The sequence below is a fragment of the Telopea speciosissima genome, chromosome 1 (assembly GCF_018873765.1).
Source record: "Telopea speciosissima isolate NSW1024214 ecotype Mountain lineage chromosome 1, Tspe_v1, whole genome shotgun sequence".
In the NCBI taxonomy this organism is placed as follows: Eukaryota; Viridiplantae; Streptophyta; class Magnoliopsida; order Proteales; family Proteaceae; genus Telopea; species Telopea speciosissima.
The window spans coordinates 25,842,681-25,854,235 of NC_057916.1; the positions used below are offsets into that span (position 1 = coordinate 25,842,681).

The 11,555-nt window shown below is 38.0% G+C and overlaps 1 protein-coding gene across 3 annotated transcripts; it reads left to right on the top strand.

The window, feature by feature from the left end:
• The first annotated feature begins 994 nt into the window (after nt 1-994).
• LOC122643541 (rho GTPase-activating protein 1) lies at nt 995-10,231 on the top strand. Of its 3 annotated transcripts, none has more exons than XM_043837164.1 (6): nt 995-1,822; nt 7,684-7,804; nt 7,946-8,065; nt 8,476-8,706; nt 9,401-9,675; nt 9,730-10,231. In XM_043837164.1, exons 1-6 carry the CDS (start codon nt 1,344-1,346, stop codon nt 10,007-10,009), a joined length of 1,506 nt encoding a protein of 501 aa, XP_043693099.1. In that variant the 5' UTR covers nt 995-1,343; the 3' UTR covers nt 10,010-10,231. The 3 variants fall into 3 exon arrangements, with proteins under 3 accessions (XP_043693099.1, XP_043693092.1, XP_043693095.1); XM_043837157.1 differs by having other exon boundaries at nt 1,002-1,222; nt 1,322-1,822; nt 9,401-10,231; XM_043837160.1 differs by having other exon boundaries at nt 1,002-1,194; nt 1,322-1,822; nt 9,401-10,231.
• Nucleotides 10,232-11,555: the final 1,324 nt, after the last annotated feature.

An 11,555-nucleotide genomic window follows, 5' to 3' on the forward strand; every position in this document is an offset into this window, starting at 1 on the left:
TGAGTGAGGTATGGAAAATGTAATGTGGTAGGTAATTCATAAATGGGTCGCAGGTGAACCTCACTTTGATCCACCTTTTAATCCTTTATTACTAGATAATCAAATCTGACCCAAATTAACAATGTATGGAAGGGAAACAGGAGAAGAATTTATGGCTTCGATTAGTAGTGATTGATCATAATATGATATGAGTTAATTCGATCGAGTTTTTGGTGAGATTTGCATAAACTTGGGTAAAATGGTGATATTGGAACAAGTTACACTTGGTGTTCAGTTATTGAGTTATGCCGCACATATCTCAATGCACATCTAGGGATATGTGCAACATTGTTCAACAACTGACAGCACCCTAACCGTTCCTTGCTCTGTGGAGACGAGCTAAATTCGTAGAGGACTCATCTTGTCAAAAGAGAACCCTCACCCAATAATAATTCTGGATCTATCCAAATTCCAAACCGATTCCAGGTTTTTAAACCCTACATGTACGTCCTCTTACATGGCAAGAAAAACACATAATCGAATCTAGAATGAAAGGCAAGGGTTCACCAAAAAAAAATTGTATGGCAAAGGACGGGTTAGAAGGTGGGACCCCATTATCCTAAGGTCTCCATCCTCTAAGCAACCGCCACGTTTATAGTATCCTCTCAGATCTTTTCTTAACATGAGAGATACTTAGAAGGAGAGTACTTGTTTTCTGCCTAGATTTCCTCCTTGTTTTCGGGGATTAGGAAAGATTAACCGTTAAACTGAAAAAAAAAAATGGTAATTAGAAGAGGTTTACCAATTACCAGTTATACTGTTATAGTCCTATTCTTTGATGGCCTGATCATCTCTCTCTTAAAAGCTTCTTTAGTTCTCAAAAAAAGATGAAGGAATCCGTATAAGGAAGGCGTCTCTACGAAGCAGACAGAAGCACTTCACAACGTTCCCATCTCCATCACTACCGAACCTCTCTCTCTCTTCTACTTTTTTTTTATACAATACCCAGATAATCAAAATAATAGTATCCCAAGTTATTTCTAGATATAGGGACTATTGCCTATCTATCTATCCATCTATCTCTCTCTCTCTCTTCTCCCTTTGCTTCTTCTCCAAACCGAAGCCAGAGCAGAGAAAAAAACACAAAAATAATCGTTAATGATTCTCACGTCCAACCACCCAAAAACCTTCCTTCAATCCGACTCTACTGAAGAAATAACAAATCCAAATTCTCAGCTCCTCTGTAATTTCCCTAAAAAACCCTCCACATTTCTGGTGGATTTTTGTTTTGTTTTTTTTTTTTTTTTAAAGTATTTTTCTTGCCTCTGGTTTTTTTCTTCAGACGGCCCTTTTCATTGCCAGCGATGACGGAAGTTCTCCGCTCCCCATCTCATTTCCCTTCTTCTCCAAGCTCTTTATCCTGTGCGCCCACACCCAATGATGGCGTACAGTCGACCCATCCCCATTCTCATTCACGCTCCCGTTCCCTGTCCCTTATTAGAAATTCTACCTCATCATCTGTAGTTGAGGAAGAAGCTGACAGAGGTTATAGAACACAAGAAGAAGAAGAATACGACGACGAAGACGAAGGTGGAGAGAGAAGAGAGGGAGAAAGGGACAAAGAGGGAGATCAACTGTCTCTGTTGGCTCTTTTGATTACTGTATTTAGGAAGTCCTTGGTGGGTTGTAGGACTACTGAGAGAAAGGAGCTTTGCTCAATGGAGATTGGATGGCCGACCAACGTTCGCCATGTTGCCCATGTCACATTTGATCGCTTTAATGGGTTCCTTGGCTTGCCCGTCGAGTTCGAACCTGAAGTTCCGAGGAGGGCTCCCAGCGCCAGGTCGGTTGATTTCCTACTTATTGTCTTTCTGCATAAGATGTTTGATGGGGAGGGAGGGGGGTATGGCTATTCTATCTGTGTTTCTGCAGATTTTCTGATGCATTTCGGCACTGCTGGTGTTTTCTGGAAGTGGGCTCATTTCTTCTCCTCTTTCTTCTTTTCATTTTGATTGTTCATAACGGGTTACTTTGTGCTTGAAATTTTTATATTTTTTGAGTTTTAACCAGTGATTTTCTTTTTTGGATTTCCAAATTCAACAAAAACGGAAAATTTGATTCCAACCTGAAGCTGCACCTTGAGAAAAAATTAGCAGTCTAAAAGTCTTCTCCCTTTTTTTTCTTTCAAGAACTTGGCTTTGATGAGGCCTGGTGGTTCATAAACTAAAATTATCGTCATTTTTTTTTGTCTAATAAAACTAAGCAGTCAGTAGGTTATAATCAATCGTCCTTTGCTGATAACTGTTTGCTTCGTTCTTGAGGCTTTCTGTGCCTCATAATCCAATGGATCAAAGCTTTCAGACTTTGGTTGTGGGCTTTTCAATCTCGTGTCATTAACTCTCGTTCATGTAAATTAATTGAAAATTACTCATGTTCTTGTATTCCAGTTGCCAGGAAAAAGAATGCATTGTAAAGAAATCTATTTGACATGTCAAATGTAGCATGAAGAGAATAGATAAAAGGTTCTCCCCATTGATGATGAAGTCCTCAGAGTTCAATCTGTCACATGGAACTTGAACAATTCTTGAACTTTCTGGACGGATTTGAATCTTCTTTGCATCAAAGCTCACCTTCTGCTTTAACAGTCAATTTGATTCAACTTATCTCTTAACCTTAACTATACAAATAACAACTAAACTTATTTTCTGCAAGAATTCTTGATGAATCCTCTGTCTAAACACTTCTCCAGACTGTACATGTATATTCCCAGTTTGATGTCCTTCCATTGCTTGGATAGACAATGGAGCAATATATATTTATGCTGTTTTTATGATCTAACAAAATCACAACTCCCAATTTCTTTAAGCCTTGGTGAATCTTCGGGTAAGGGAGTCCAATTTCTACTAGTTCTCGGTGAGTTGTGTCTTGCAAATCTATTAACTTTTAGAGGTTCACCTGTGGTTAGTTGCTTGGGGAGGGGGGGGGGGGGGCGTAAGGGTTTCCCACCTCTGGGATTTTCTTTAATCATTCTATCTTTTTTGCCATTGTGGGACTTGTGAAAGTTGGTGCTTCTGTCACCCTCGCATAATTGATGAACCTGAAACCAGGTGTGTCAGTCCCATATCCTCCTTTCTATGCTTATCGCTCCTTGACCTACTAATGGTTTGAGATATTGTCTCTAGACTTGCTTGCTGGATATTTTCCTGGTGGAGTGATCTCAAATTCTATATCTGAAGTTGATTTGACTGTGGGTAGGGTTTTCTATTTTTTTTCAAACTAAATATTCGTGTATTCCCCCCAAAAGTGGAGGGACTGAACTTTGTGAGATGTAACTTATTTTGGTGGAGCTATTATAGGATACTTGAAAGAAATGCTATCTGTCTTTTCGATAAATTTAATAGATCTCACACATGTTTTGAAATGCTGGATTTTAGTGCTTCTCTCTCTCTCTCTCTCTCTCTCTTGTGCTCCTCTGAGTTGCAACAGGATCTCAACTACCAAATTTCAGTTTCCAGCCTTTCCTCATTTACTGTTCCACTACAAACAAATAAGAGTTTTGTTGGGACAGACTGACTTCTGTACAAGGATCTTTGGACTCCAGAAACTCTCTAAGAGCATAGACTATATAGCTATAAGAGATTCGTTGCTAATAAACCTTTATTTACAATGGGAAAGAGGGGTGGAAATGAAAGAACAGTTATTAATATATGAGAAAGATTAAACACCTTGGGGTGAAATATGTTAATACTAGTCCCTGGAATTTCTAAGTCTACATGGATGCTTCTACAAGTTTTTCATTTTCATTGATTGTATATCCTATTAACTTGTCTTATGGCAGTTTTATTGTTTGTTTTGTCAGTTACTCAACTCAACTCAACTCAGCCTTATACCAACTAAATGGGGTCGGCTACGTGGATATTTTTCTTTAATCAGCTTTATTCAAGGCCATGCTTGGTCCTTGTCCTAAGCTATGCATGTATATCCTCACCACTTCTTCTATAGTTATTTTAGGCCTACCTCTGGCTCTTTTATCTCCTTCAATCTGAATTAAATCACCTCTCCATCCGGAGCTTTCAGAGGCCTCCATTTGGCATGTCCATGCCAACTCAATCTTTTTTTTTTTTTTCACAACTTATCATGTATCAGACTAAAGTGGCTTTAGTTTGTTCATTCCTTATTTATTTTTTTTTCTACTAGTTTTACCACTCATCCATCTCAACATCCTCTTTTCAGTTATACTAAGTTGTTTATATGCTGTTTCTTTATTGCCCAACATTCAGCTCCATACATCATTGCTGGTCATATAAAATTTTCCTTTGTTACAGGAATATGTCGATCAGTCAACACTATGGACGCACCCCTTCACTTCTTCCACCCTACTCTAATTATTCTTTGTATAACATCATCATCTATATCTCCTTCATTTGTGATTGAACCTAGGTACCTAAAATTTTCACTTTGCCCTATCTCCATATCATTAATTTTCACCACCCTACTTCAGTTCTATTGTTACTAATAGTTTTATACCATATAATTTGTTTTTGTTCTACTTAGCTTAAAACCTTTTGATTCCAAGTTTGAGCTCCATAATTCCAACTTCACATTTATCCATGCTTTTGTTTCATCCACCAGAACAATATCATTAGCAAAAAACATACACCAAGGGATTTGATTTTAAATATCTCTAGTCGGCTCATCTATGATTAGTGCAAACAAATACAGATTTAGAGCTGATCTTTGATATAATCTAATTGTAATTGGGAATTCACTACCTTGCCCCTCCAAAGTTCTTACACTAGTCACTACACAATTATACATATCATTAACCATGTTCACAGAGTTACTCGAAACACTTTTCTTCTCTAACTTTGCCAAATAACTCTCTAAGGACTCTATCATAAGCTTTTTCTATGTCAATAAACACCATATGAAAATCCTTGTTGCATTCTTTAAATCTTTTCATTTGTGTCCTAAGCAAATAAATAGCCTCCGTGTATGATCTTCTTGGTATAAAACCAAATTGTTATCTGAAATATTAGTTTCTTATCTCAGAAGGGTTTCAATTACTCTCTCCCATAATTTCATAGTATGGTTCATATATATATTTTTTTATTGGAATATCATTTGGATCTACCACTTTACCTATTTTCATCTTCTTTAAAAATTCTTTTACTCTAGACACCATAATTTTCCGTTTATATCTAGAATTTGCGGCTTCTTGCTGTTTATTACAACCTTCTAAAACACTATTACTTGTATTGTTTTCATTTTTAAGCTGTATAAATAGTTTTTCCTTCTCTCTTTAATCTCCTCATCGCTTATTTATGCATTGTCATCTTCACTTTTGTCAGTTAATATACATAGGCTATACTTTTAGACAAACCTGACCATAAAAAGGTTGGGAAAATGTTTGAAGTTCTATTAAATTTGGAAAGATGTAGGTATGGAAAAAGAGACTTTGCTTGAGAAACTAGAAATACAAACATGGTGTCAACATATGGTATTGGACATTTGTAACTGGATATAGAACCTGGATTTCAGAAATTAACTAGTTGTCTTCCTATTATTATATTAATGTTCGTCTCTGTATCTTGCTGTTTAGTTATCTTTGGTAGTTAAGTTATCATAAGTTTTATTGATTTGGACCAAACAAATTGATGGTGAGTGCTGTTGATCAATGATCTAATAGGTAGCGTCTAGTCCCCTGCTTAACTGGTCTTGTTCTCTTAGCTATATTTTTTTCCATTTGGAGGGATAATTCATTTTTGTATGAGGGATTGGGGATCAGGGCTTGTATCCTGTGTTTGTTCTATTTCTTTGCATATGCTAAAACGGCCGAGGCATGCTGAAGGTCCCTGATGATGGAATTGATGATGAGTGATATGTTGCAAAGGTATAATCCAAAAGGAATTAAGGAATTATGCTCTAGCAGAAGATATGGCTCCAGAAAGAGTGGGTGAAACAGCCCTAATACAGGTGTCTGAAGTAGTTGGGATAAGAGTTGCACAATGATGGTGTTGGTGGTGAATGTGACATGTATAGTTGTCAAGGCGTCCAGGGGCCTTGACAACTAGGGTTGCCTAGGCGGGCGCTTTTGGTCGCCTTGTTGGTGTCCCCTTGCGTCCAAGGCCCCTCCAATGCCTTGGGTCGCCAAGACGCCGTGACAACTATGGTGATACTTTTATTAGTTAAGTTGATGTCGGTTTTATGTTTTGAGATCTCCAAAAAGACATTGGCAAGGGTAAAAGGTGATGGAGCAGTGAAGATGTTTTGTAAATTTACTAACAAATAAAAGGTTGGTAGGTAATTTAGGAACCTGAAGTACAGTAGATAACGAAAGAGATGAAGACTAAGGAATGGCGCTAGTAACATTAGTATAGGATCCATCTGCAAAGATAACATGGGATGGACACTTGGAATGTTGAAAAGAAGAGAACAAATTTGGTTTACAGTTCATGTGCGAGGATGCTCCTGAGTCAATGACCCAGGGAGTGGAGGATGAGGAAGCGAGACATGTGGGTATACCTGAATGAGCCATTGTGGCAATAGATGTAGAAGTGGATGTCTGAAGCTGCTGAACTCGTTTTAGTAGGACAGATACAAGAAAGAACATTACAAAAATACCCCTATTGAACCAACACCAACTTAACAGTATCAAACTAACAGGGAGGGGCTCTCACCTTCCTAACTTAACCTAGTATCCTAGCTGAGAAGAAGATGGTACACTCCATCCAATTTGTTTGATCATTCTCAGGGTTTCACACAACTATCCATCCTTTAAAGAGACCATCTTCTTCTGTTCATTCTGTTCACTCTTCTAGATTCTCATATTCCTGTGGTTGTTCTTGTCTATAACTCATTCAAAGTCTCCAACAGCATGAGTGTCATTCATGATTCATGCATTGCAATGTCTCTGTGAGATACTATGTAACTGAAAAATGAAGGTCTATTATCTTCACAAGGAAAAAATGAAGAGAGTAAATAAATTTATTCATGTGTGAAACATTGAAAAAAATAATCCAATCCTGCATCCCTTCTCCTTGTGCATACTATGTACCAAGGATGTATTCATGAATTGGATTTTCCAAAATACCACTAGTAAATAAAAAAGAAATGAAAATAAAGTTATGGATTCCCATTTATACAGGGACTTTCTTCTGGCTTCCACAAGTTCTGTAGTGTATAATGTCCATACTGAATGTTTGGGCAGCGTATTAAAGATACAGAGCCACATAAACAACCTGATTCAACATTATCTCTTTGAGCCTACTGTACATTTTATCTATATATTCATGTCATATGTATTCTTTGTTTCATAGATTTTACTATTGTAGTATTTGTAAAACACTTCTCTCCTTACTGCATGTCTATAGGAATTTGTTGGCGGTTGTGATTTTTCAGCATAAGTTGTCCAGTATAGGGATGACACAAGTTGTATTCTACTTAAAGATTCTGTTAAGACTTCGCCTATTAGTTCTTATGTTTAGAACTTTCTGTAAGTTGGCCTAGCTGCTTAAATTTGCAATCCTTTTTGGTACCCAGGAGCTAAGATAACTAGATTGGAACTTTGATTTTTGTTGGTGGTTTTAAATCTTGGTTGCCATGTATATTTGATGCGCCTCATATTCTGCACAACTGATGTACAAAATGTAAATGCTGCTTCACTAGTATCACTCATTTGACTTATATTTCCTTTTTCTGTAGTCAAAATGTTTTTGGAGTTTCCACGGAATCTATGCAGCTGTCTTTTGATTCTAGAGGGAATAGCGTGCCAACAATACTGCTGCTGATGCAGAGACGCTTGTATGCTCAGGGAGGTCTGCAGGTAACCACATTTTAGTTGTTTCTCTGTCTGTTCTCTTCCCCTTATGTGGTACTCTACTTTGTCCTGCTGTGTTTGAATTTTTCTTAACAAAAATCTTATCACCCTAAAACTTTCAATGAACTGTTGAACTCTGACCTACAGGCTGAAGGGATTTTCAGAATTAATGCAGAGAACAGTCAAGAGGAATATGTCAGAGACCAACTGAACCGGGGAATTGTGCCAGATGGGATTGATGTCCACTGTCTGGCAGGTCTTATTAAGGTAGGCATTAGTGTTTTAGCACTTCGATTAGAATGGGTTTTTGACCTGTTATTCATTTTTCTATTGCAAGCTTATTTTGGAATTAGGAAGTTGATCGTCGATACACGTCCTAATATACTCCTGTCCCACTGGTAGACCTCCTGTTTCAACTTTTTGATTTGCATTCTAGATTTCTTCAATTTGTTTCATTGTTCTTTTGTGGCAATTCCCTCTCTTATTATGGAGCCTCATGTAGCACTTCTAGCATCAACACAAGATATTGATAGAAAACTTCCCCTAGGCATCAAGTGACATGAAGGAAAGTCACAAACAGGGAGTAAAGTTTTTGCATTTGAACAATTTCCATTTTGAATCTGCTTATTCCTGCATAATATGTTGACACTGAATATGATGTTTTGATGCATGTTTAGGCTTGGTTTAGAGAACTTCCAACTGCGGTGCTGGATTCTCTCTCGCCTGAGCAAGTAATGCATTGCCAGTCAGAAGAAGAATGTGCTCAGCTTGTCAGGCTCCTGCCCCCAACAGAAGCTGCTCTGCTGGATTGGGCCATCAACCTGATGGCCGATGTTGTCCAAGAGGAACATCTGAACAAGATGAATGCACGAAATATTGCAATGGTCTTTGCCCCAAATATGACTCAGGTGAGTGAGAATTTTGTACTTCCCAGGTTGCGGTAGCACTTATTTATTCAGATACTTCAACATTATCGACTTGGTGGAAATTTGTACCTTTATAATTGAAATAAGGTATTTTTTTCTTCTGCATCATTGGTCCAGTTGTAAATTTGAGGTGCCCATCTGTTACCCATGATAATTTCTGACAAAAGTGACATACATATTTGTATATTCAGGTGGTTAGATTCACTTTTAACTTGATCTGTAAGATTCTCAGATATGGTTATAGATTCAGACATACATATAGGTACTTGTGATCAGACTTCATTACCTGAGATCCAGACATTTACATGGTTATGGGTACCCCATTTTCTTGATACAATCTTTTAAATCTTTCTCAGATAACTGTTTCCTCAATCTTATATCAGAAATATACTGATTGATAAAACAGACAAGGAAATGAGATGGCTTCACAATTAAATGCGGTATTCAGTACTGGCATTGATGCCATATGCTGTCAATCCGGTATATCATATAACTGGAGACCTAATTTATATCCTATGCCCGAAATTTACTTGACCAGATTGTTGTAATGACCTTCAATTTCATTCTTATGGATTGTCAGCAACACCATTCTGACTGGAGTTGTAATAATTGCATATAAAGCAAGTTCTCTTTTTTTTGGATTTCTACAAAACTTAGTAACATGTCTTGATTGCAGATGGCAGATCCTTTGACTGCATTGATGTATGCAGTGCAAGTGATGAACTTCCTCAAGACACTGATCATCAAGATGCTCAAAGTAAGAGTGGACTCGGTCGGGGAGACAGATTCTGCTACCCATCTAGAGCCATCTGATGAGAATGGTCATCACAGCCCATCACAGCTCTGCCTGGAGGATCCAAACTATGTGAAAGAAGAGACAGAGAATGTCTTTATTGCTGATGAACCTGTTTTAGAAACTCCCCAAGACTCTACTGAAGAAGATTCAATGACCAATGGTGGAGTTTGTAGTTTTCAAACAGCTCTTGAGAATATCACTTCAGATGGAAATGGATCTTCTGTTAATTGCCACTATGAGGTTCTAGGCCGACTTGAATCTACAAATAAACAAGAGTCAGGTGAAGTTAACCATCTAAAGGCTGTGGTTCAAGCTAATGCTTGCAAGAACAAAGCTAGTCAATCAAGTAGTTCAAGTTTCAGAAAAGGGTCCAGAAGGTTTAATGGGCAGCCGGTGGTTCAGGTAGCAGGAGCAGTTGAGAAGTCAAAGGGCATCAGCATTATCAGCCGCATAAACTCAAGGACAGAGCGGGTTGAAGCATGGCGGTGAAGGAGATGTTTTTCATACTGAGGTCTTAATCGATGTGGTTGATTTGACTTTGTTTCATTTGGATGTTAAAAATTTAAGTTGTTTGTGTATGGTTCATGTATGTGTTATTTGTTTCTGGTGTAGCTTCTCAATGCACTTCCATTGCCACCCCACACTAACATTTCTGTGTCTGCTGAAACTACTATCCACATGTGGAGTCTACTGAAATGGTTTTCCTGCTTCCACCTGAATCTTTGATTTAGGAATAAGTTTTCCTTCACCATTGGTATTGATGTGATGCTGTGATTGAATTCTGGGTTTATTAGCTCCCACCCCTTATTGTATGAGGTCGAAAATACCCTTCCCGAGTCCAATCAAGTGGATCAGATCCTGTGGTACATGAGATTGATTCTCTCTTAACTATGGGTGATATCAACATAGAATGGAACCTGGTTGTGCTCCAATCTCTTTTCTTCTATTTTTATTCCTTTCTTCAGAACTTTTACCTAGATAATGTTGGAGAAACCAAAGAAACAAAAAATCTCACCATATGGTTTCTCAACCACAAATGCAGCTGCTCAGGGATGTCTCTCTCATCCTCTTCCATCTATTTGTATGGAGACAAGACTTCATGTCATGGGATGAGATACTGGGGGATGGCAAGTATGTGTTCTTAGAAGGATCTTAGCTTAATGGATATTCCCTTGTACCCTATCATGATCAGTATAGCTGATGGAGGCTGAGACAGCCAAGTGGTGGAATCCAAAGCGCCATGTTTATTTTATGGCTATTATTATTCTTAAAAGATTTTTGAATATGCATGAACCGCTTGTTAGAATTTCCAAAAGACAAATATGAGAGGGGCCCATCAATCTGGAACCTTTTTGCAATGCTATCCAAGAGGTTTGGTTGCCATTGAAGAAGACTGGATAATGTGGCTAATACCTATGGTACAATATAGAGTAACCTGCCCAGAAATATTTTGTAGTACTAGACACTAAAAAGATCTGTTTTTTTATTGTTGCATCCTTTGTCTTTACTACTTTTTTTTAAACAAAGAAAGCCATTAATGTACCTCTAAGGTCTTGACCCTGGAACAGTCCCAACACTCTAATGCAACAAATTAGAAGACCATAACAAAGTGCAAAAGTAAATCTGGGTTGAGTTATGGGCCCTTGATGCGCACTATACTATATACATGTTGGGCCTCAGCCCATATCGTTCTAACCCAACTTTCGACCTGCCTAATCCTAGCACGCTAACTCGAAGTACCATTTTCGTACATGGGTTAGTCTTGATTCTTATTTGCCTTTGATTTCAGATTATAAAATTTTCTTAACTAGATTTTTGTCAGGTAAACATTTTTGTTTTCCACACTGCAGGATCAGCTTTTGATTCATAGACTCCTGAAGAACAATGGCAATGTCTGGGGTCCCAAGGAGGGAAGGGAGTTGAGAGTTCATGAAGATGTGGAGGAACTTGCCACTGATTTGGCGGACTATACAGCTGAATTATGTGAGATAACAATGAAGGAGAGGGGGTTCTTTGCCATCGCCTTATCTGGTGG